Source organism: Alternaria triticimaculans (genome assembly GCF_023758025.1).
Source record: "Alternaria triticimaculans strain BMP 0046 chromosome Unknown scaffold_1, whole genome shotgun sequence".
NCBI lineage: Eukaryota > Fungi > Ascomycota > Dothideomycetes > Pleosporales > Pleosporaceae > Alternaria > Alternaria triticimaculans.
Window position 1 is genome coordinate 3,032,121 of NW_026055958.1, and position 24,566 is coordinate 3,056,686.

Sequence of the window (24,566 nt, forward strand, 5' to 3'; positions counted from 1 at the left end):
CTATCTGTCAAGACTCAATTGTGTACATGCATCGAATGTAGTGAATAGCGAGACGTAAAGCGGCCATGTGCAAAGATTTCATTGTAGCCACTTATATCACAAGAGTACCTTGCCATCTAGTAATCCCCAGCCCCCCTCCATATCTACATCATAGATCCAATCAAGGTATCCAGCCCATACAAAACGCTTCAAACCTAATGGGTATAGTGTATCCAAAGAAAAGAAGACAATCAGAAAAGAAGAGAAAAACTAACTAGGCGATTAGAACAACGTACAAAACAACGGGTAATTAGTATGGGGTATTTCAGGTCGTGTTCTCGCCAGATAACAAAGAAAGAAAAAGCACACGCTTGTTTCAAAAGATCGCGAAGAGATCCAGGCCGTCGCAAATCGTCGAATTACAATGTCGTTATCCAGGCAAGCAAAGCTCCAGCTCTCGTGTGTCTTATGTATACGCTCAGTTAGTGAAGCTCATTTGGCTTCTCAACTTCTCGGTCGTTCTCCGTCTTGAGACAGCGCGGTGTCCATCGGTGGACTTTCCTGAGACCATGTTCGTCCAGTCTTCCCAGTCAGATGCCATCTCTGTGAGTACGTTACCCATGACCTGTGCACTGGCCATGAGTCCGTGTTGTTCGCCTTCCAGAATCCGGACTTCGCATTTGCGCATCAATTTGCCAAGCCATCGGACGTTGTCAGCTGGTACACGCGAGTCTTTGGACCCGTGATGGATGACAACTGGCCTGTTGATGTCTTCGTAGCGGAACCCGATGGTCTGCTTGGTTTCGAGACAGACAATCAGATCAGTTGCGGGGTTTGCGTTTGCAGTCGCGCGGTCCCAGATAGCGAAAGTGAGGCGTTCGTCAAAAGCACGCTGGCGTTCGAGCTCAGCCATGCTGAGCATCTCTTGCACGCGTTGTGCTTCTTCGTTATTGGCATCTGGGTTCGTGAGGGTCAGCGTGCTTGCGTTCGGCAGCACTTGGTCCATCATCATCATCGAATGTCGGTGGGTGTCCTTCAAAGAGGGGCGAGTTGTCGACTGCTGTGGTGGCACCGGTGAGGGGGCCATGCTTTTCCGTCTGGTCTTGGGCGACGTCTTGGGTCCGGTACGCTGGAGGCTAGCACTTGTCGCGCTGAGGAAGGTTGAGTTCGCGACCTTGAGTAGAGATGGAGGTAGAGCGCGAAGGAAGCGCTGCGATCGAGGAAGTTGTTGGGTGGGTGGTGAGTCCTGGCTGATGCCAATGGGTGCCATCTGCGATGGTGGTATCCAAGGCGCGAGAAGGTGCACTCTGCCACGAATATGTTGTGGCATTCGTAGTGATGTCGCCAAAGCGTAGACAGCTCCTGCAGAATGGGCCAGCATGGAGAACTTGTTGATTTTCAAAGACTGACAGATCACAAGTACATCGTCTAGTAATTGTTAGCTCATTTCTCCTGAGATGACGGGAAGTTCACATACCAGGCCAACTAAGGGGTGTCCCATTCGGATCAGCTTGGCTACCTCCGATACCAGGGCGATCGGGTGTGATCAAACGCAGCTTCAAAGTAGCTGCGAGCTGATCATAGAATGCCATGACGTATCTAGTCAGACCCATGCCCACGCAAACGAAGACAGCAAAGCCTTCAGGGTCACCGACTTCTGAGAAAGAAATGATTCTTCCTGTTTGCGGGTGTCGGATCTTCTGGGACAGCCGGGACGATTCTAGGTATTGGTGTACATCCAAATCGATAGAATCTAAACTTGCAGGTCGCTCCTCGATGATCGGATGGGGCGGGCTCTGCACTGCAGCTGCTCTGGTCTTCTCTTCTTTCCGATCGATTCTGTCATTATGCGCTTTCTCGGCCTTCGCTGGCAGATCGGGATGCGACCACCTCTTGCTGGTACTTGTACGTCTGCGCTGTAGCTGCATACTGTGCGACTCTAACGGAGGGGACACAACGTGCATGGAGCGATGTCGAGTAATAGGCTCTTCGCTGGCCGCACGAGAGGGTGGCGCCAGTCTGTTTGTCGAATCTTCGTTCACACTGGAGGAGTGTTTGTGCTTGGAAGACTTGCCTATGATGACGGAACTGGTCGCCGCTCGACGCCCGAGCGCAGATCGCCCGCCGACTGCCAAGAGTGAATTTGATCGCTGGGGTACGGAAGAGTCGCTGCTTGACTTGGTTGCTTTAGACATGATGCTTGCAGGCGCAGGCGATCTCGACTGCCGTGGATCTGCTAAGCTCGGCGTCGGCGCAGACTCGTCCAGACTTTGGAGCGCAAGCGTGTAATCGATCGGAAGTGGGGTAAGCTCATCGCCGTCGTTCAACGTCAGACTTCGGTGCCGCGAGTGGCGCAGGCTGCGTGGTTGCGATGGTACCGAGAGGTTATGGCGGTCACCTTCTGCTTTTTCGGCCGGTCTGTCCATCGGCCTTTCCGCTAGCTTCTCGGCAGCTAAGGCTGTCTCTTGTGATATTCCAAGCACTCGATGCGCCTTGGTCGAATTCTGCACTCTCCTTTCGTCCTCCGACAAGCTTGAAACTGTCGAGATGGGCGAGGACTCCGGACTGGGGATGGATGAAACGCGAGGCACCCTGGGTGTTGTCGCCCCTGCATGTACGTCCACAGGCATTTTTCCGGCTAATTTCTCTCTCCGCATTTTCTGATCTCTTAGTTCTCGGATCCTTTGAGCGACCTCATTCTCTTCCTGTTCTAGCTCGTCCAGGATCTTCATCTTCCTTTGTGCTTCCGGATCCATCTTCTCTTCCTCTTCGGGGACCGTGTCGGCTTTCTGGGACTTTGGACGGCTCTTGTCCCCGGATCGGCGCTTCTTGCTCTTGCGGGCCGGGCTGCCAGTGTGCCTCAGGGATGATCCGCGTTCGGGGATGAGTCCGCTGTCTGATGGACTTTCCAGATGAGGGGCATCGACCAGATTGAGACGCAGTCGTCGTGGACTGTTATTCCTGCTAGGATAGCGCTGGGCAAATCGTGACGATTCGGGTACTGTCTCGTCGAATCGTGCGTCTTCTTTCGCGGAAGAGGGCTCTTCGCTGATCGTGTCTTCGTAAGGGAAGAGTTGGTGCGCGGCCTTCTTGGAGGGGTCGCCGGTCGGTGTGTCGTTCAGATTGTGTACGGTCACGCGCTTCCGTTCCGTCTCTTTTTGTCGTAGTCGCTCGCGCGAGCTCATGTACATCAGGCTCTTGTGGCCCTTGAAGCTCCTCTTGCTCTCCAACGACGACCTCGCACTTTCACCCGATACCTGGCGCGGCACGCCTGCTTCGACGCTGATGTTGCCAAAACTACTCGCCGACCGGTTCGAATGGGTCGATTGTAGGGAGCACGAGCTACCACCGCTGCGTCCGATATAACTACTAAGCGAATGCGCTTTGTTCGGTTTCTTGGGCGCAGTCAAAGGCGACTTGCCGGATGGCGGCTTCGACGTCCGAATGACAGGGGGTTCGCATGCGTCGTCGGGGTAGAGGTCGTTCTGGTCTCTTATCGGGTTGTGGAAGCTGCTGCGGTCCACCGACGCTCCATCATGCCCGGCGATCGAGTTCTTCTCGGAATGGGTGCGCACGCTGGGCGCGGCGGAGGGCGCGAGGCCGTTGCCGTAGCCGACGAGGAGATTCTCAAAGTGGTTGTGCGCGGGGATGGAAATGGCCGACAGCTGGTCGATCAGCGACGAAATGACCTGGGGCGAGGCGGCCGTGGTGCGTATGTAGTTGGGCGTGCGCTTGGCCGGGCGCGCATCCGATGTTTTGACAGACGATGGCAGAGAGTCGCGCCGCCGCGACTTCAAAGTCTGGGTCGCCGGGGCGGTAGTGGCTGCATCGGCGGCCGCGGGGGGAGAGCGAACGGGTTGCTGGTAATCCATCTGCGCCGCGTGCTGCACGAGAGAGGCCCGTAATCCAAATCGGTAGGCCCTCTATGTTAGGTGTCTGGAATGCTGCAGTCTTGATGATCAGTGCATGGTTGGCATGCAGAGTCCGCGAGTCCGGTAATCATGCGCGTCGCGACCTGGCCGTGGTAAAAGACTGGTAGAGAGAACTCCAAAACTGCACAACGTCTACAAAGTCCAGAAAGATACCAGAAGAACAAAACATCCGCCGAAGAGATGGGACGCCTGTGTTTAATTGCATCGGGCGGCGGGTGCCCGAGGCGAATTGACCCTCCTCAGGGATAGTGATGGTCGTCGCTGCCATGGCAGGGGCCACCGCCTAGTCTCAGTTGAGCGACCCCGAGAACTCTAACCCCTACTATAGCACATTTCTTATACCACATGAACCGCCTCTTGGGGTCGTCCCACGTTTACTTCTTGTACCCATTCATCTGCCTTCGTGGACCCTTTGCCTATCATCTATTCATTGCCGTTGCCATGCGCGGCTGTCTGCGCTTGAACTGCACGCCCGTTCAGCTGCCGGTCCTCATGCACAGTGCACATTACTCGTGCTTGCTCATGCAGGACGACTGATCAGCATTAGTTCTGGCACCGTTTCGACGCGTCTCAATTATGTTTCTGCTGCTCGTTTCTCCTTTTTCTACTCGCTTCATGCTCGTGCGTGGCCTCATGGCCCCATGTTCATGCTATGAACCATCGCATGCCGCGCCCGTCTTTGACATCCTGTGAGCTGGGACTCTCGGAGAATAACGCACACACCACACAATTTATCTAAGACCCGGGAGCAGCCGGATATCTGCCAGGTTACCCTTCGTCATCTGCGGACCAGGACTTTGAAGCCGAGCACCCTTGCTCAACGTACGTTTAAGAAGATTGCTGTGCCGCCATAGACAACACTCAGGCCGTTTCACGGAAGCGGTGCGCGATACCACACAAAGACGCAAATTGAAGACTGCATGGACGCAGTATCTATAGAAACTGCTGCTACACTTCGCTATCTGCTATGACCCAGCCAGTCTGATACAGTTGCGGCATTCGAGACCTACGCCCTCATCCGTCTGGCATACATTCTTCCACAACCAGAACGCCAGATTGCTTTGCGCCAGCGAGTGAGGCCCGCGCCCTACCCAGCCCGCTGCAGCGGGTCTAGCCCTGCGGGCACTTCTCTGGTATCAATGGATGCTGCGCCGACTTCGCGACTCTGTACCCGCGAGGCTGCCCTCTTCTTTCTGGCCGACTTCCTCTTTTGCGCGATAATAACACAGACGATGCTGATAACTATAGTCGAGACTGATAACATGGCTCCGATGATAACGAAGATGTAGGATCTGTCGCTCGCCATGTCTTCGGTAATGAGGGCACTCAGTGGTAATTTGATTTTGGAGGGATAATAAAGTGCAGCCATGACCCGCAAGAGGCACATGGCTTCTGATAAGTATGCAACTGGTGCATGCCGTTTGACGCTTACCATTTCGAACGGCACCGGGAGAGATACACGTTATGCTACCAGATAATTTCAACTGTTGGTTGTTCTGTTCGATGGTCGACTGCCCCAGACTACCACAAGCGCAATGCAAGTCCATCCGCATCTGTTGTCATGGAGACCAAGCAGGGCACTTGACGCATATTGCGCTCTATGTGACCGTTGTAGAGATTCACACTGCTCTCTCATCTATGCGTCTGTATGTCGGGATTGTTGTGCTCCAGATCGTTCAGCACTCCTGGGTCGCGATAGGGCGCTGACGTACGCCAAGCCTGATCATGCCCGAGCAAGCGTGGCCAGGTGCACGTGGACCCGCCGGAAGCTGCAGCGGCCTTACCCTTTCGGCTTACAACACGGTCCTTCCAGAACTACGCATCTTTCCGTGCATAGTCTTCCTTGCACCGTCAGAGCTTGAAGGGTGTGCAAAAGGAAGCACTTGGTTTGAGCCAGCTCCTGTCTCGTGCCGTCCGCATGCGCCACTACACGACCGACAAACCACGCCGTGACCGCTTGACAAGTCTTACCTTATCACACTCGTTGACAGCTTCTATCCCAGTCACTAATCGCGCATAATGGAGAAGTCAAAGTCGAGACTAAGTTCCCCAGAACGATCCAGCTCTGTCGCGTCCAGGCCTACAGCATCGCGCACTAGCAGTCAGGAGCAGCTGGATGACATCGAGAAGGCGTCGACTGCAGTCGGTAGCCCCCAGACCTCTCCGCTTGAGTTCAAACCCGAAGCCGATCTCGACAAATTACCTGGTCATGGAAAGCCACGAAGAGAGTCGGAGTCCACCAAATTTGGCGGTGAAGAAGAAAATCCCAACGTCAATGTCTCGTTCCACAGACCTTCCACTCCGTCCACAGTCCATAAAGTCAAGGGTTCGACCTACCAGAATGTCGGAGAGAGCGGTATCAAGAGAATGCACAAATTCTCACTCTACGAAACCAGTACCCGCTTCTATCTCATTGGTGCCGACATTACCGACAGGCAGTTTCGCGTGCTGAAGATCGACCGGACCGCTGCACCTGGACATTTGAACATCTTTGAAGACGATATAGTGTATAATCGGCGAGAAATGCATCAGTTGCTCGATACGATAGCTGACGGCAACAAGGCTACAGGAGGGATGAAGTTGAAATGCAGCACATGGGGCCTGTTGGGCTTCATCCGGTTCACGGAGGCGTACTACATGTTACTGATATCCAAAAGATCGCAAGTAGCCATGTTAGGCGGTCACTACATTTATCAGGTCGATGGCACGGACATGGTGCCATTGACGACTGGATCAACATCAAGGTACCAGAAAGACCGCAATCCGGAAGAAGCGAGATTCTTGTCCATCCTCAACAACATGGACCTCACACGATCTTTCTATTTTAGCTATTCTTACAACGTGACGAGGAGCCTGCAACAGAACATCATTCATCAACGGACTGCGCTTAGTGAAGGCATTTCCAACCCTGAACGCGATTTTCAAGATATGTTTGTCTGGAACCATCATCTCCTGAACCCTGCGCGAGACGCACTGAAGAACGTCTACGACTGGTGTCACCCAGTCATACATGGATACGTTGACCAATCTTCGCTGGATGTCTTTGGCCGACGAGTATACCTTACCATCATTGCCCGACGATCAAGGCATTTTGCTGGTGCTCGTTTCCTCAAGCGTGGAACGAACGATCTTGGATATGTCGCCAATGACGTCGAGACAGAGCAAATTGTGTCCGAGCAGACTACGACTTCCTTCCATGCTCCTGGACCACGCCTCTATGCGAATCCCTCTTACACATCTTACGTCCAGCACCGCGGTAGCATACCGTTATACTGGACGCAAGACAACACAGGTGTGACACCAAAGCCAGATATCGATTTGAACCTCGTGGATCCCTTCTACAGCGCAGCAGGACTGCATTTCGACAACTTGTTTGAGCGATACGGTGCGCCGATCTACGTTCTCAACCTTATTAAAGCGCGTGAACGAACTCCGAGAGAGTCGAAACTGCTCTACCAATACAAGCACGCTATCGACTACCTCAATCAGTCGCTACCAACTGACAAGAGGATCATATATGAGGCTTTCGACATGTCAAGAGCGGCCAAAACCAGAGGACAGGATGTCATTGGCACGTTGGAGAACCTTGCTGAGAAGGTCTTGCGGAAGACAGGGTTCTTTCGCAACGGCGACAATGACTATGATGCGCCTCAAGTGCAGAACGGAGTGGCGCGAACGAATTGCATCGACTGTCTAGACAGAACCAACGCTGCTCAGTTCGTCATTGGAAAACGAGCACTAGGTCGACAATTGCAAGCGCTTGGTGTCATATCCGGCAATACTGTCGAGTACGATTCGGACTGCGTCGAGCTGTTTACGCAGATGTTCCACGGTCATGGTGACACTATCGCCATCCAGTATGGTGGCTCGCATCTCGTCAACACGATGGCTACCTACCGGAAGATCAACCAGTGGCAAAGTAGTTCTCGCGATATGGTTGAGAGCTTCAAGCGCTACTACCACAATTCCTTCCTCGATTCACAGCGTCAAGAGGCATACAATCTGTTTCTGGGTAACTACGTTTACCGCCAGGGCCAGCCGATGCTATGGGATCTATCAACAGACTACTTCCTCCACCACGAAAACCCACAAAACTTCCTCGAGCGCACAAGACGAGACTATATCCAGTGGTACACACATTCGCATCTTCAACAACGCACACTACCACCTTCAGTCATGCCAGCTCTACCAAGTGAGGAATCAGCATTCGACTTCATCAGCTTCCGTGATGATTACTGGCTTGAATACTATCGACCATTGGCTATCTCGTCATATCTCAAAATCTTTGCCTTCCGTTTAGCCAAGCCGCGACCAGGTCTTAGGGATGGAACGTATCCATCTCGTAAGGAGAACATGTCTCCGTTCGTCCCCCGTACAAAGCAACAGGATCACGACGCACAAGGAAGGGATGGAAAGAAGGCTCCTCGGAAAGGTGTGACCATCATTGACCCTTCGAGCGAGACTGAGTCCAAGCCCGATCATACCCCAGGCAACCGGAGGAGGGATCTTCACCTTAGTGCTACCTACGCAGAGTCATCAGTCCGACATTCCATCCTTCGCGAATCGCACTTCGAAACGCACCCACCAGCACCACCGCCGTCGGCATACCAATCTTTGGCCAATTCCATGTCCACATCAACTGGACTCTCATCCACGCTCAAACCCGGTTTCAAGCCCGCCAACAAAGCGCTTGTTCACCAGTGGACATTGACCCAGTTTTACGAGAACAGCATGAACCCGTCGGTATCCTACAGCGAAGAGGAAGAATACGCTCGCTACATCGAGCACCCACTCAACCTACCTCTCGTAGTCAGTAGCGAGATGCCCACCGCCGACGACCCCAGCGCGATGGAATTCTACGACTACCTTTCCATGACAGAAGGCAGCATTCCTGCGCCCAAGAACTTCGATGAAGATGGCGTTCAAATAACGCTCTCTGATCTACCCCGTCTAGACACCGAACTCGCGAACCAATCCTTCGCCCGCCCCATGACCTCACAATCTGTCAGCACGCCCTTCTCCCACGCGCCCTCTTACTCGTATCCGCACACGTACAATCTGCATCCGCACGTCTACGCGGATGTTCAGGAGCCGCCTCCACAGCCACAGTCCACTGGGAGTAAGTTCCAGACGCCGGAAGAGGATATCGAGGAGTTTGAAGAGTTCCTGCGCGTCAAGGAGAACCCGTTGGACGTCGAAGAGGAAGATACGGCGAAGAAGAGATACAAAGCTTACCGGCAGTGGTTGAGAGGTAAGAGCTTCTTCAAGCAGAGTAAGGTTGATCCCGAATGGCAGGCACAATTACCTGTGAGGTAGATGGGTAGGTTGTTCAGATTAGCATAGGTGTTGGTTTTGACTACTTGGAATGCATTTGAAGTCCATTGGGCTATGTTCTGTCTGATCTGCATGACTCTGCTCGTTTACTCTTACACTATCTCGTCTGTCATGCCTGCAAGTACCCCGGCGCCAACGATTCCTCCGTCCTTGGCTTCCTTGAGTGTGACTTGCTTGTTCTTGTTTGATAATGAACCCTCCTCGACAAGGACGTCTATCCATTGCTGGCATGTCTGCAGCCACTTTGGATACTGTGATATAGTTCCTCCGGCGTATGCTATGACCAGTTCCTCGATTTCGCGTTTGCCCTTTGCACTTGCACCGTTGCTTGGAGATTGCTGCTTGTCTAGCGCAACGTCGCCCACACAATTTAGCAGCCCAACACATGCGGCAGCAATGAGAGCTGAGGAGCGCTGTTGGACGGCCTCGGCAATATCCCGTATCAGTTCCACCTTGTCGACAGTCCAGAAGAAATCATCCGGGTCTGCGTCTGGGTATTTGCTTTCGAGCTCCCCTTGTACGATACGGCCGCCCTTTCGCGCGACGACTTCGGAAAGGAAGCGTGTCGGCAGGGCATTCTTCAGCATCAGTGATGACGGTATTTGTACGCCTTCCTCTTTTGACACGACGTCGACGAACACCAAGCGTACGATCTCACCGAGATACCGCCCGGAGGTCATGTACTCGAACGGTTGGAAGCCTGGTGCGTCGCTGTTGGCGTCTAGTGTCATGTCCCATGGTGTCTTGATGTTCATGTCGACTAGCGGCTTGTCGGTGCCACGGATGGTCCACTCTGTGTTGATGACCACTGTTTCCGTAGCATCGGGATTTGGAAGTGCGCTTCTTTTGTCGGGGTGCAGATTCTCGGGCTTCATTGGTACGGTGGCATTGGTGCCAGTGCCGACGATGAGGCCCATGGCTACGCGGCTGTTGGGGGCCGCTTTGGCCGCATAGGCTAGAGATGCGAACGTCGCTACTGTGTCGTTAGTAATGGCTGCTACCCGTATCCTTGGCAGTTGTGACTTGGAGTGCTTGAGCTGGTCTGATGTAGCATCTGTGTCACAGTATCGCGCATAGCCAGCCAGAAGCATCTTTCCTAGATTCAGATCCGATGTGATGGCGAACCCTTTGCCCATCGGCAGTAGAGTCGCTTCTGAGAGACGCGTTTGTCTGGATGGCCTGTTAGTGAGATGTCGCGGTTCTTTTAGGAGCCCACTTACGCCATTGGGAAGCTGAAAGTGATACCGAGCAGGATTTCGTCACCTAGAGGAGACGAGACGTCCTCTGTGGTCTCCTGTTCCTTGAGAGCGTCCTTGACAACCTCAGCGATACAGTCACCAATCCAGGCAAACAGGTCCTCGGCTTGATCCATCTTCAAGTGATCCTCAATCGGCCAATTCTTGTCATGACTCCTCTTGATCTGTGAAAACACGTTCTCCCCGACAGTGCTGCTGCGTGTCCGCTCATCCTCTGGCCCGCCATCTGGCTCTCCGATTAGCTCAACGAAGCCGACTCTCAGATTCGTGCCACCAACATCGATGCTCAAAAATTTGCCCTTCTCTTTGCCCGTGGGGAGCGCCGTGACTGGTGTGACTAGGAAGTGCTCAGTGGAGGATTTGGCGAGGTGAGTGTAGGTAGCCGAGAATTGAAGCGCCAGATCAAGCAAAGTGCTCGTATTGATAAAGCCGGTCAAAGCTTGAATCGCAGCCGGCGCAGCGTCCTGGTGGTCATCCGACGCCATGTTTCGGGTCGGTACCTGGCTCAGGAACGGGTCTTGGGTGACGATGCAGGGCTGCTGTCACATGTATTATGGAGGCGAATCGGAGATTGGGTGTAGCCTTGCCGGTGGCAGAAGAAGACGAAATGTCTAAAGGTGGGGTATTAGAATGTTAGAAAGAGTCATTCCATCATGAGCGAAAGAAGCGAAAGGAAAACGAGAGGCGTAAGATTGCAAGCGTTACGCGCGCAGCAGATCAGTCGTTCATGAGGTAGGATCCGTGTAGCCCCTCCGAAGCTCGGTGTTACATTCGTGTAGAACGCCACACGGCTACAGCATGACGGCTAATTGTTACGCCGTGCTCTGCTGCCTCCTCGGCTCTTTCCACGTGTTGGGCGCGAGGACGAGGATTGTGGATAAGGCGCACGTCATTGAAGAACGCGTCTTGACAACTTCCTCGACGCTCATGAGATATAGAGTTTAGATTGTTTTGTTTTTGCCTGAGCCCTAGATCCGCCACTCATAGCCTTGACACGTTAGTCGACACGCTATCAGCAGTAACCCGAACGCCTATCAGTCCATCTCTTGCCGCATTCGACTTCGTCCATCCCATTACAAGCGCATCGTGTCCAGCAAGCCAGTCCAGACCACCAACCACCTATCACGATATTCCCCTATACGAGACGCTACATAAGAGCCGCAGACCGCACCGACGCCATCCCGCGCAATGGAAGAAAAAGCGCCCCTCCTCCCCAACTCGCACGTCGATGCAAACGCGCCGCCGCCCGACGAGACCATGGTATCGCGCAAGACGAGGAAGACACGACTGCAGATGGCGGCCGTCGTGCTGGTGTTCAGTCTGTTCTTGCTGGCGCGCCAGTTCACCTGTATGGACTTGCATGATGAGGCCGACACCAAAGTGCCAGTAGACGTGCACATCATGTCCAAATGCCCGGATGCGCGCGACTGCCTGAAGAAGCTCGTCCTGCCTGCCATGGCAAATGTGTCAGACAAGGTCGACTTCCGGTTGAGCATGATTGGAAGGTACGACGCATTACCCACGCAGAAGGTGCAGACCACGTAGCTGACAAACACGCAGTCTAACAGCAGACGACGGCGTCGAATGCAAGCACGGCCAAACCGAATGCCTGGGCGACATCGTCATGCTCTGCGCCGCATCCGAGTACCCCGATCCTAAACTCTACCTTGGCTTCACGAACTGCCTGACCAACGATTACGCCGAGATACCCGCTCGCTCCCTCATTGAAGACTGTGCGCTGGAACACGGCCTAGATTTTGGCGTGCTGAACGACTGCATGAGTAAGGAGAACGGCGCATATGGCATGGGCCTGCTCAGGGACAGCGCCCAGCATAGCAGCGATGTAGGCGTCACGACGAGCTGTACGGTCAGACTGGACAACAAGGTGCGATGTGTGACAGACGGGGGCGAGTTCAAGGACTGCGAGGGTGGATCTAAGCCTGAGGATCTCATTCGGGATATTGAGAGACTATACGACGAGGCACAGGGCTGGACATATTCTTAGACATACGATTTGGGCAATTTGGGCATTTGGTTCTGGCGTTTGGTTTGAGCGGCTCCTACACGCATCGTAGATTGATAGATATACCCAACACACCTCTTTCTTCCGTCACAACACACTCGGCAATGTGAACATCTTAAAGTCTTGATTTCATAATTTCAATACGCCTCCCATGCGCGGAAGACCTAACCAGTGCAGATGATGACTCCAATGCTAAACATGCACAAAATGCCTCCCACTTTCTCACTCTACTCTATTGGAACTCGCCGAACTCGCCATCGTCAAAGCCCAAGTCCTCCGCCGTCTGTTTCGGCGGCGTGAAGTTCGCAGCATCGAAGTTCTGCCTACTTCTCCTCCGCTCCTCCTTGACACTCTTCGCGCTGGGCGGCGGAGGCAGGAACCCAGGTCCTCCACCCCCACTTCCCGGCGGCGGCTTTATGCTAAACAGCGCGTCTTGCTCGCTCTTGCGGTCGCCCTCGTCGTTCTTCTCGCCGCCCTCGTGTGATCTCGACCGCCTCCCTTTCAAACCACCCAGATTTATCGATATTGTCTCGCCGGCCTTGAGACTGAAATCGCGTTTCGGTTCCTCGGCGACGGGGGTTTGTGCGGATTTGGAGTTGCGCGATGACGACGACGCTGCGGGGTTTTGCTCAAAGCCCAGTACGCGACGGGCGTCTTGCAGCGCAATGCTGAAGTCGAAGGCTTCGCTGCGTTCCTCGAAGCCCATGCCCAGTATTGCTTTTCTCCCCTCGCCTACGACGGTGATGGCGAAGAAGCGGCTGCTGTCCAATGCTTGTTCTACTGTCCTCTCGCTCGTGTAGGGTGCTGCGGCAAACAGATCTCCCGTCTTGGGGTCCTCTAGCAGGAGGGTGGTTGTAACCTTCTCCTCTGCATCCTCGTTGCTTTGTTGCTCCTCATTGGACGGTATTGAGGTTTCGACGACGCGTAATCGGGCGGTGAAGATCTGGAGCTTGTTGTTGTCGGCTGTCCAGGTCGACGCCTGGTAGCCTTTGGTAGAGGTTGCGGGCGGGATTTGGTAGATGTGGACTTTGGGCGCGAGGTAGAGGATGCGTTGGATGGCGGTTGAAGGGAGGGGCTCGCCAGTCAGAGGATCGACGTTCATGATTGATGGACTATTGGGCTCTGCGGGGCCTTTGTGTTGTCAAGTTATGCTGTCTGGTAGGTGCGTAATGCTTTGCGACAGTTGTTGTGCTTTGGGCGTCCCCTGGATCTAGAAAGTTGGGGGAGCTATAATCTTAGCGGGGTAAGGCTTCCTTGAACTCTGCAAATCCCACGACGCTGGATCCTAAATGCCAATAACCTTCGAGGGCGCTCCGATTCAGGGTGGCTGTAATCTCAAACAGCGTTTGAAACGGGCGTGGTCGGAGGGATTGGAGGACATGATTGCCCTCGATTCTTCTCCAGTCGGTGATGCGTTGGCACTGCAGGGTCTCCGCGCTTTGGATGGAGAGACCCCGCCCATTCATATTCGTTGCGGGACATATGCAGCCCAGGTAAGGTGACCGCTTAGCGCTGCGGAACATGCGTTAGATCGCCTTAGTTTCCTCCATCTTTTGGGATGTGACGATACGCGATGCTTGTGCGGTCTGTAGCAGGCTTAGGTATAACCGTACATCCATCGTCACGCGCTCGGTTGCAGAGTAAGGCGACGAATCATCTCAATGGAAGTCTATTTTATTGTCATGAGATACGCATGGTTGGTCTATTTTTGAGGTCAACAGCAAACCGACTCTAGCCCGCCGTCCAAAAATATCGTGCACGAGTCAAGTATATACAGGAAGGAAATCGAAGACAAAAGCCGCGCCTAGATGTAGGTGTAGCAGAAAGGTCCGCCCATGGTGCTCATCGCATCAGCAACAGTGATGTTTCCGGGATAAGCGTATCCGAGATCCATGGAGTCGGTGAGCTTGGTCGCAGGGGCGGTGGGGTCACCGAGGGCGATAGTTCCGTAGATGGCGTTAGTCCTTTCCGCGGGGTTTACGTTCTGCCATGACCACCACACACGGTCGATCTGGGCGTGATGGAAGTAGAAGTATGGGTCACCTGTTCATTGTTAGCCCAGAACACTCGTGAACGGGGGCAGGGAATACATACCAGGAGAGGTGAAGAAATCAGAACCGGGGTCTCCGCCCACGGTGAAGTGACCAGCAGTGTGCACACCCATGAAGTTGTTGGAAAATGCGTTCTCACCACCTTGCATGTCGTACCAGAAGGTCTTCATGTCAGGGCTGTTCAGAAGTTTGACGACCATCTCATCGTTGGTCCACTGGCTGGAAGACCAGGAAGAAATGTCACGCTTCAGGCAGCGAGGGTTGTACGCGACTCCCGCATTGGGATCAGCGAAGTCAGCGATAGGGTTGGGAGGCGTGCAGAGTGAGTCGGTGAAGACAGGACCAAGGTTGACTGACCAATCCTTGAAAGGACCAGACGTCACACAGCCTCCGCCGGTGCCCTTGGGGATCTTGATCTTAATCTCGAGGTTGGATGGAATACCGTAGAACGTTTGGTTGCTGCAGCCTGCATCTCCATTACCGCCCATTGAGGTATCGGAGCCGTCTAGAACAGGGCTCTTCGTTGGGTCGTCAGCCCATCGTGGCCAATTGTAGTATGGCTGGTAGCCCTTGTAACCGCACTCGTCACGGAGAGTTTTCTCGTAGGCATAGGTAAAGTAGCGGTGCCATGGAAGGAAGTTGCCAGTGTTGTGGATGGCGAATGTTTGCTTGATGTGAGTAGCAACAAAGTCATCGTATCGGTTCCGGCAACCCGGGCACTCAGACGCGGGCGTCTTAGGGGGTAGCTTGGAGATACACTGAACAGCGTTGATGTAGTCTTTCTTCTCCGATTCAGTAAAAGTCACCCTGTGCATGTTAGCTAGCAGTAGAAAATTGAACTGCAACGGACTTACCATTCCTTGCGAACAATGATGTTCGTGGGGTTGCACTTCTTGAATTGGTCAGGCTTCTGCGTAGCCTGGAAGATCTGCTGATTGATGGCAGCAATACCCGCGTACACATCAGCTTGCAGGATCTTTGGTCCGGGGAGGTTTGGAGAGACATTCTGTCTCTTGTCGAATGAGACAGCCGGAGAGGCCTCTTCCAACGATGGAATAGCACTGGCTAGTGCTGCAGGTGCAAGCCAGAAGAGTGCAGCGGTACGCATGATGGCGTTTCGAACCGGTTAAAAATGGATGATCGACTGTCTTGAGGGGCTTGAAGGATGAAGACGATGGATTGACTGAAACGGTCGAAGACGTTGAATAAGGTTCCGGGTGAGCGGCCGTCTGAGCTAGCTACTACTGTATTAATATTAGGAGATGGGGGAGGCGTAGTCAAAATGTGGCGATGCCCTGGCTAAAGTTTGGAGGCCGCATGCGTGTTCAAATACTCGCAGGAGGTACCTTACCACTCGCCCCATCTAGTCTAATAACAGTCCAACATAACTGTGCCGTACCAAATCGTGCTGTCTACAGACCCATCAACTCGGTTTGTTGATTCCGGGTGGCCATTGAGTCAGTTGGGTGGCCCTTGGGCTTATGCCATACTGAAGTTTTATTCGCCCGGTATCCGGCAAGCGTTTGAAAGGGTTGGACAACCTCCTTTGTGCGCGATCTATTACCGAATAGGCATCTGGAAAATGCCGAGTTCGCCTCGAAGGATCCGATGAGGCGTTTCCTAAACTCCGCTACACGTGGGTTCGCATGAGTCTCGCCCCTAAATGTAAGTGGAAAGAAGATGTACGACCGGAATTGACACCTGTAACTGAATGCAAGATGCGTTAGCGGCTCAATTTGATTGGATGTTGGATTATCGGGGTTCTCGGTTACGGGTTTATGAAGGTAGTCGAAGGATGCTGTAGGCGGCCTGGTATAAGCGGCTGAACGAGGAGCATCTCGAGCCGTGTGGGCCGGCAAATTCATCAAAGATGGCTGTAGCTTTCCACAGAGGGAAGCGCACCGGCACGCAGGCAAGTCCCGACAAGAGTGCCGACTGGATGTATCGACATCGTGTTGCTTTCCTCGAAGGGTTTTGCTTCTCGATCCGATGAAGGTGTTTGATCGCGGAAGAGAGCGAACACATCGCAGCGCGATCTTAGCAAGATCTTGATGCTTGACCATAGCCAAGTGCCACTTTATTTTACCCGGCCGCATCGTGCGAAGCCCGCTGTCCGGGTGCGGAACTCACGGGAAGAGCCCTAGGTTCATGGCGGATAACTGCTGTTTTGTGCTTATGGTCCGATGGAGAGCGCCAGATCGACCAGTCAATGGCTGGTATAGAAGCTCTGATCATCGCTCGTGCTTAGGCAGAACGCATTAAGGTGGCTAATAACAGTCTTGCTCGGAGACCCTGTCGATTTTGAGGAGTCTGGAGTTCTGGTGCTCCAGCTCTGAACGGGAGGGGAATAAGGTCCACGGGCCGCGAGAACACGCTATGGCCGGATAATTCCAGGGCACGCCGCGGAGGCGGCAGCGGCAGCGGCAGCGTGAACGTCTAGCGCCCGGCCGACCACCAATCCGTTTACTCATCTCACATGTTACCACCTACATCGTCTGCGGCAGGTCCGGACTTCGCTTACTCGACCTTGCTCGCGTGCCGCGACGCTCGCACTTTCATTACCAATGGCTTTGGTATGCGAAAAGCAAGCAGTACGCATTGACACGAAAATATCACACACCATTGTCCGACGTACTCAAACTGCGTCCCATTCGTGGCCAATGGGCAGAAGACAGCAATCACGGTCAGTCGTACAGGAACGTTGGGCAATATGGAAGGAAGAAGTCTGAGACTTCCCGATGACTAGGATGTGTTCGTTTACACAACGTGCAGCAGTCTCCATCTCCGTGCGTAAAACGACAATCGTCTTGACTATAATCCATGACCAGGACGCCTGACAACCAGACCGAAGAGGAAAGTCGCTACGAACTTCAATAATCCTTCAGTAAAACATCGCGTTCTCGTTCAGCCCGCGTTACTTCGATGCGCAGTAGGTGTACCTGCATAGCCTCCAACTCAGGCTGTCCTCCGAGCAATATCTGTGAGAGGGCGGGCTTCGAAGTCCGTCTTCCCATAGAAGCATTGATCATCCCGAGTCTATCTTTTCCTTGTCAACGATCGTGGCTTTAACCATGAATGACTGAGTGGACGGTACGGACCGCCCGCGACGTTGAGTGATGGACAGGAAGACTGTATCGTCAAAACGTTCCGCGCAGAAGGCCTTTGTATGAGAAACCCTTCGCGCATGCTACCACATTTATCTTGAAGCCGAAGACGTAGCAGTTGCGCGGCACATCGAAGGATGAAGGATTAAACTTCGTACTCACAGAGCCGCTGGTCGCTACGAGAGTGGTCAGTTTGCCATGAGAAACGCCATTCCGGCTATTCGCAAGCTGCACGATCCTGCCGAGCCGCCATGTCGACATTGAAGTGGCGGCCCATGCATGTACGACGAGCTGTTACTGGCCTGAACCAGGACTGTTTGAGATCTATGTTCGCTTGTGTGCGGTTCGGGTTTACACAGTGTGCATGTGCCTAAGTGCTACTCTGGAGAAGCCCGCAGGAAGCGCTGCTGAGCAATACTCTAATAGTCTGGGGACCTACTTCCAAGAAATACGATCTTGCCATCACTTCCAATCCGCGCAACCACCAACATGGAGTATCACGCTCTTGTTGCGAGACAGGCTGAGGGCTTACCCGTGATGCCAGCGCGATCACCAGAGTACATGGCCGAGAATCAAGCTGGACGCTTGATGGCGGTGGAAGGTTCGTTGTTCGCGCTGTCGACGAGCGCTATACTCTTGCGATTCTATGTGCGGCTCTTCATGCTAAAGACATTTGGCTGGGATGGTATGTATGATCCATTTACATTTGTGTCAAACAGAACTGACTGAAACAGATGCTATGATGGCAATTGCATTGGTGAGTCGCCATGCTCATGCATGACTTTGCTCGAATGAAGCTGCTTGCTAATCGTCACTTCAAAGGCTCTAAGCTCCACGACCCTGGGCTTATTCCTGAAGGTCATTGACCTGGGACTTGGACTACATGCCGAAGCCTTTCCGCTCGAGAACGTATTATCCTTCTTCAAAGTCATGTACTTCTACTCGATCTTCATCATCGCTGCATACAGCTTCATCAAGCTTTCAATCGGATTCTTCTTGTTACGGCTCGCGGACCGAACAAAGTGGCGTCCATTTCTCATTGCTATGTTGAGTAAGTCTGAATGAGCTACGTGGTAAGAGATAAGCAGCTAACATGCGATCAGTCTTCATTGGGGTGTTCACCATTGGTTCGACATTCGCCATCATCTTCCAGTGCATTCCGGTACAAGCGGGATGGGACTTCAACATGCGTCCGCCGACAGGGTAAGCTCTTCACTCACTTCCAGTAACGTTTGAGAACAACGCTAACATGTCTTTGGAACTGCGAAATGCTACGATTCTGGCATCTTCAAAAACGTCGGCGTCTTCAACTCTTCAGTCAACATTGCCACTGATCTGCTCTTCGCCCTCATCCCCATCCCGATGGTGTGGAAGCTACAAGTTACGATCCAAACGCGCATAGGTCTGGCAGTCATCTTGAGCTTGGGTCTTTTCGCCTCTGCAGTAGCCATTTACAAGACGCCAATGCAGTACAACTTCTTCAAGATAACCGACTGGTCCGGTGATGGAGCATGGTACTACATCTGGCAACAGTACGCACTTCCTCTTTCCTGCCTACATTCCACTTCGACTAACACCTCTTACAGAGTCGAGATGCACGTAGGCATCATCGCCGCCTGCCTCCCAACCATGAAGCCCCTCTTCGCGAACTTCTTCGGCCAAATGCGTTCTCTCGCCACCAAAGGTCGCACCACTGGCAACAGTACACCTTTCCGCTCCAATGGGTACATGAAACACGATGACATGCGTCCCGGTAACGCATACGCCATGAGGAACATGTCTGGAGGCTCACAGTCGACGGCACGGGATCCGTACTCCGAGGATACCGTGCTAGGCAAGGACACGTACACTTGCGAGGCTTCACGAGGAAGAGCCTTGAGTAGGCCCAAGAGTCTCGCGGGCGAGAGCGACGATAGTATCTTGGAGCATGAGGTCAATACCGGAGAGAGGCGCAGTGTGCTTCCTAGAGGTATGACTATCGTGAGGACGACTGAGGTAAACATCTCCAGATAGTTTGGGTATGTGAGTTGTAGGGACGCAGCTAGGTCGTTGCTGCTGCATGGCGTTATGAGAGATACCCTGGTAAAAGCACTGACGGTCGCGCAATGTTTGTATGAGTATGTAATAACGGTTATTTGGTATGTAGCACATCTGCTTGGATAAGCACTTTCATAGGATTCTAGTCTATCGTGTAATCGTGTCTATGGTCTGTCTATGTCGTCCAATCTTTTCGTCTATGATAATCCTGAGGGATCTGATCCATCTTCACATGGATTTGTCCGCGCCGCAGCCACTGCCGTGCGCACATCATCAGGAGGATTCGGTGTCTACCGCGCCGCAGCATAGACGACCCTAACCCCCAGACTGTTGGGTGGATCTCCGCAAAATTTCCGAGCTTCCACTTATTTCGCCGTCTGAACGTCGATGCCAGCAGCGCCGCTCTTGTACGCCTCGTAGCCTTCCTTGGCAGCCGCTTGGACAGTGGTCTTTCCCTCTACGATGCTCTTGCACTTGGCCAGGATATTGGACCAGTCCTCGAAGACTGTGAATGGCACGTCCTCGCGCGCGCAGTAGCTGATCAGGTCGTGACCCTTCTTGGCGAAGAGCAAGTCGGTCTCGCGTGCTGCAGAGAGATCGGATACACCGTCGCCGGCGTAGAACATGGTTGGGCGGAGGTTCTCGGGTAGGCTCGAGTACTTTCGCAGTTCAATAGACTTGTCGTGACCAAAGCCGGACTCTGGGTGCTTGAACAGAATCTGCCATCCACCCTCCTCGTTGATGTTCTTCCCTTCCCGTGGACCGACGTGGTTGCCCAGGACCTGCATCTTGCTTGCATCCGGTCCGACCAACTTCTCCAAAAGCGCCTTGATGACTGGCTCCATGCCCGAGCTCAGTACTACGACCGGGATGTTGTTCTCTAACGACCATTCAAAGAAGCCCTTGAAGCCAGGGTCCAGCTTGATGTTGTCGACGAGGTACTGGATACATTGGTCGTAGGGCTTTGTGACGCTGTCCATCATGTCGCGGAAGGAGTCACGGAAGGAGATTTCGTTGTTGAGGCAGGCAATGTTGCCCGCGCGGCGCTTGTCTCGGCCGTAGCCAATGTTGTCGGTCATGAAGTCATTGGAGTCTTGGAGGGTGATTGTGCCGTCGAAGTCGGTGAAGAAGATGAACTGTGCTTGTTAGTTGAGATGTGCCAATCGTGTGAAAAGAGTTATACCTTGGGGTCACTCTTCATGGCAGGCAATTGTGCCAAATCGATCTGTGCTGAACCCATGTTGGAATACTAAACGAGCGACTATGGTGCTGGTTTACGGTGGAGGTGTGAATGTAGGAGTGAGAAGCACCCCGCCAGATATCAACAACATCGAAAAGATTAGGCCATGGGCGCTAGGAAACCCTTAATCGGAATGCCGGCAGTCTGCAAATAAGGGACGGGTTGCTAGAGCTGAGAGGGCCAGTCACCGTCATGCCGCAACCCCACGCGCCTTGGCACGTCAGCGCTCGCTGCGACGCCGCCCGCCCGCTTCGGGGGTCCGCATTTTGGCGCATTTTCGTCATTCGTCATCCAGCTCAGGCGCTCTCCATGTGAGGGCAGAGACAAGAATGAGGCCACTGCTTCAGCATGCTTCACGCTCGCTTATCGCCAGTACGGTAGCTCCTTCTTCGCCTTCTTTCAGCAATGTCGCCCGCAGCGCATCGTCGGTATGCTGGAGTTATAGGTATCGCACAGCTTCTGGTGCGCAGAGGTGGGATGGAAAGACACAATTGAGCGCCAACGTATCCCCGAATCGGTCGCGGCGTACCTTTGCGAGCTCGACAAGATGGATGGAAGAGGGGAAACCACCCAAGTCGTCGGATCCTATCGCAATGCCACCGCCCGCAGACGACACGAATCCCATCCAGCCACCTCCAACCAGACTATCAGCATCCACACCATCACCAGAAGACCAAGAGCGGTTAGAGCGAAGACTTAACGCTCTATTAGAGGACCAAAAGGCTATCAAAAGAGCAGCTGAAACTTCGGTGGCTGCCTTGACAGATACCCCCGTCCCCGAGGTCAAAGAACCACCTCCACAAGAGCCGGAACCACCCAAGAAAGACGAGTCCTTAGACAACATTGCTCGCGTGCCGGATGAACACCTGCCGTCGCACCAAGAGAAGCAGAGATGGAGCCTTTCCAAGCGCTTCTCCGAGGCCATGGATGAGCTGCTGCCGAAGCTTGCTGTGGTCACGCAAAAGGTCAACACATACACTGGCACCGACTACTCTGGGGTAGAGGCACTCAGGAGGGAGATCAAGGAGCAAGGTACATACACAAGTCGCCTACTATGACGATGCGACAGCTGACACCACACAGAGAAACTCGTCAAAGCCCGCCGCTCAGCCATTGATTCCGCCAAACAAGCCCTCGATACCGCCCTTGCCCACCAAGCTACCTCGCAGAAAGAAGTCGTCGCTCTCCTTGAACGCAAGCATTCCTGGTCAAACGGCGATCTCGAACGCTACATGGCTCTCATCCGCTCCGAACACATCAACGACCAAGCCGTTCGCGAAGCCAAAGACGCCGTCGCAAACGCGGAGAACGCTTTGGAGGATGCGCGAGCACAGCTAGAGAAGAGGGAACGTGCACAATACCATGAAGAGCAAATATGGAGTGATACTATCCGAAGGAACAGTACATGGGTCACGTTTGGCCTCATGGGTGTCAACATCTTCCTGTTGTTATTGAGTCTGGCTATCTTGGAGCCGTGGCGGAGGAGGAGGATGGTCAGGGAGATCAAGAATACCTTGGAGGCACATCAGAAGCTTGCCATGGATGCTGCCACGCCATCGGCCGGTGCTGCAGCAGTTGCATCCGCATCAGCCTCTCGAGGTCTGACGGCGATTGAAGAGGAGATCGACCGGGTCATCGATCATACTGACGCACCTGCAAAAGCCGCGGCGCCGGCAGTATCTGAGGTCATTGAGGAGTCTCCAACAGCTGGTACAAACATTGCATCGCCAGTCGAAGCGGGCCTTATACCAGAGGTCATGCCTGAAGCAGCTGTTGATCCAGTGCCAGCTTCCGTCGTTGCGGAAGCCGAAACCGTCACACCAGAAGAAGAGGCTCTAACACCCGAGGAACGCATAGCTGTCGCTGAGGAAAGTGCACCATCACACGCCGCTCCTCGCTCCAAGCTGGAAAGCTTGCAGCAAAAGGCGAGCTTCATAGCACACGACATTGTGAGCGATCGCGTTATTTCGATGCGACGAATCGATTACACCAGCGCCATTCTTCAAGGTGCTGCGGCGGGAGCTGTTATCACGGCGAGTATAATCGCTATGCTGAGACCGAACTAAGGGTTTGCGTTTTGTACGACTAGACACATGTATCAAAAATGTATATAATTCATCTTGCGAGATGTTGCTATCTGCTAGACCGCTTTATAGCTGTATCTTATGTCGTTTTGCCGAAATCTTTCAAAATGGACACGTTGTTCCAAGAACTTGCCAGTGAAATGGAGAGCGGTGTATGCCTGTGAGCTCCATGGGCTACCAAGTTACCCACTCCGGTTATAATATCGAGAGGAGGGATGGTTCTGTTGCTGAGCCCGAGCTTGCCCATTCAATTACGTATAGAGCATACGTGGGCTGAGCCGGGACGCCTTCTACCAGAGGGATACGGCCGGCGATAGTGAGTATACGTATCGCTCGCACTGCCGCTATTGGAAGCCGTGTGTACCATCAAGTATGCGGCGCGATGTCGCGTCTTCCCTCCTGAGCCCAGTACGCTTTCGCTAGGAGGGTCATAGGTGATTATGCCCAATACGGAGGCACAGACAAGGTGCGTCGCCGAGCATTCAGGAGCGTGCAAAGATGGTACCCGCTATCCAGTAGGCTCGGCATAGTAGGTGGGAGAAGCATGACGAAGATGCGACATGCGCCTACTCGCTCATGTCCTCGCTCTCATTTCCGTCGTCTACTCTAGCAAGCACTTCGCTTTCACGCTGTCTCTCTTTATCCGCCGCCTTCTCCACACTTTGTAGCATCGGCAGCTCTCCAGTACCATCCCAAGCTCTTGCTCTCTTGATGATGTGTTGTGACTGCCGGATAACCTCCTCTTCCGCCTTCTTGATTGTGCCGCTAACTCTTACGACTCTTATTACGACAGGTGTATCGAGGGGCTTGGGGAGGTGGGTAATGTATGTGAGGGCTGCCCAGACCATTTCGTAGTGGTCTCGTGGACACCGTATTATGGCCGTGCTGGTCGAGGGGGAGTAGTAGTTGACTGTGCTATTCGTTAGTAAGGCGATTATGAGGCTCAGAGGAGTGCGCACCCTTCAGACCCGAAGATACCATACCCGAACCATAGTCGCCAAATAAGTCTTCAACTCCATCTCGTATCATGCGTACAATGACGCCCTGTTTGAGAGTATCGGGCGTCGGCGAGTGGATCTGGATGACATCTGGGAGTTGCGTCTTGCTTTTGGCGGGAGGCTCTGGGTATAGGAAGTTGACGACCAGGTAGCGGTTCTTGACGCGAACCATGTTCACTCGAACTGTGTCGGTGTCTCTGTGTAACCGTAGAGTATGCGCGCGCGCCGAACAGTGTGGGGGTGTCGAGGTGCAGTGCAAACGGAATCACCCAAATAAAATGTGACAGGTAGATCCTTGACGCGACGCGATCGCAACCACCACAATTGAAAGGAGAGCAGTCCTCGCAATTGTTACTTGCGACAATCCTCTCGCACGCGCAAGCAGACGCCAAAGCGACTAAAATCACAAGCAACGCCCCATTCATCCATCCATCCACAGCAAGCGCGATCCACGCATTAGCGCATCAGGCGTGAACCGGCTTGGCTATGACGCACATGGCTAGAGGCAGCATCCCCAGCTTTAGTGGC

At 53.5% G+C, this 24,566-nt stretch overlaps 10 protein-coding genes across 10 annotated transcripts; 4 read left to right on the forward strand and 6 right to left on the reverse strand.

Annotated features, from left to right (window-relative positions):
• Window positions 1–457: 457 nt before the first annotated feature.
• J4E78_001005 (uncharacterized protein) lies at window positions 458–3,851 on the reverse strand (the record flags this gene model as incomplete). Its single annotated transcript, XM_049361666.1, has 2 exons — window positions 458–1,407; window positions 1,457–3,851. 2 exons carry the CDS (start codon window positions 3,849–3,851, stop codon window positions 458–460), a joined length of 3,345 nt encoding a protein of 1,114 aa, XP_049226949.1.
• Window positions 3,852–5,930: 2,079 nt separating this feature from the next.
• On the forward strand, window positions 5,931–9,227 carry J4E78_001006 (uncharacterized protein; the record flags this gene model as incomplete). Its single annotated transcript, XM_049361667.1, has 1 exon — window positions 5,931–9,227. One exon carries the CDS (start codon window positions 5,931–5,933, stop codon window positions 9,225–9,227), a length of 3,297 nt encoding a protein of 1,098 aa, XP_049226950.1.
• Window positions 9,228–9,337: 110 nt separating this feature from the next.
• On the reverse strand, window positions 9,338–10,986 carry J4E78_001007 (uncharacterized protein; the record flags this gene model as incomplete). The annotated part of the gene is made up of 2 exons (XM_049361668.1): window positions 9,338–10,415; window positions 10,466–10,986. The coding sequence occupies 2 exons, from the start codon at window positions 10,984–10,986 to the stop codon at window positions 9,338–9,340; spliced, it is 1,599 nt and encodes a 532-aa protein (XP_049226951.1).
• A 703-nt stretch (window positions 10,987–11,689) lies between these two features.
• Window positions 11,690–12,506, forward strand: J4E78_001008 (uncharacterized protein; the record flags this gene model as incomplete). Its single annotated transcript, XM_049361669.1, has 2 exons — window positions 11,690–12,006; window positions 12,062–12,506. 2 exons carry the CDS (start codon window positions 11,690–11,692, stop codon window positions 12,504–12,506), a joined length of 762 nt encoding a protein of 253 aa, XP_049226952.1.
• Window positions 12,507–12,756: 250 nt separating this feature from the next.
• J4E78_001009 (uncharacterized protein) lies at window positions 12,757–13,626 on the reverse strand (the record flags this gene model as incomplete). The annotated part of the gene is made up of 1 exon (XM_049361670.1): window positions 12,757–13,626. The coding sequence occupies one exon, from the start codon at window positions 13,624–13,626 to the stop codon at window positions 12,757–12,759; it is 870 nt and encodes a 289-aa protein (XP_049226953.1).
• A 702-nt stretch (window positions 13,627–14,328) lies between these two features.
• On the reverse strand, window positions 14,329–15,683 carry J4E78_001010 (uncharacterized protein; the record flags this gene model as incomplete). Its single annotated transcript, XM_049361671.1, has 3 exons — window positions 14,329–14,567; window positions 14,619–15,382; window positions 15,430–15,683. 3 exons carry the CDS (start codon window positions 15,681–15,683, stop codon window positions 14,329–14,331), a joined length of 1,257 nt encoding a protein of 418 aa, XP_049226954.1.
• Window positions 15,684–18,168: 2,485 nt separating this feature from the next.
• On the forward strand, window positions 18,169–19,692 carry J4E78_001011 (uncharacterized protein; the record flags this gene model as incomplete). Its single annotated transcript, XM_049361672.1, has 5 exons — window positions 18,169–18,364; window positions 18,414–18,436; window positions 18,502–18,730; window positions 18,998–19,211; window positions 19,266–19,692. 5 exons carry the CDS (start codon window positions 18,169–18,171, stop codon window positions 19,690–19,692), a joined length of 1,089 nt encoding a protein of 362 aa, XP_049226955.1.
• A 389-nt stretch (window positions 19,693–20,081) lies between these two features.
• On the reverse strand, window positions 20,082–20,956 carry J4E78_001012 (uncharacterized protein; the record flags this gene model as incomplete). The annotated part of the gene is made up of 2 exons (XM_049361673.1): window positions 20,082–20,852; window positions 20,900–20,956. The coding sequence occupies 2 exons, from the start codon at window positions 20,954–20,956 to the stop codon at window positions 20,082–20,084; spliced, it is 828 nt and encodes a 275-aa protein (XP_049226956.1).
• Window positions 20,957–21,549: 593 nt separating this feature from the next.
• Window positions 21,550–23,022, forward strand: J4E78_001013 (uncharacterized protein; the record flags this gene model as incomplete). Its single annotated transcript, XM_049361674.1, has 2 exons — window positions 21,550–21,988; window positions 22,040–23,022. 2 exons carry the CDS (start codon window positions 21,550–21,552, stop codon window positions 23,020–23,022), a joined length of 1,422 nt encoding a protein of 473 aa, XP_049226957.1.
• A 584-nt stretch (window positions 23,023–23,606) lies between these two features.
• J4E78_001014 (uncharacterized protein) lies at window positions 23,607–24,210 on the reverse strand (the record flags this gene model as incomplete). The annotated part of the gene is made up of 2 exons (XM_049361675.1): window positions 23,607–23,950; window positions 24,000–24,210. The coding sequence occupies 2 exons, from the start codon at window positions 24,208–24,210 to the stop codon at window positions 23,607–23,609; spliced, it is 555 nt and encodes a 184-aa protein (XP_049226958.1).
• Window positions 24,211–24,566: the final 356 nt, after the last annotated feature.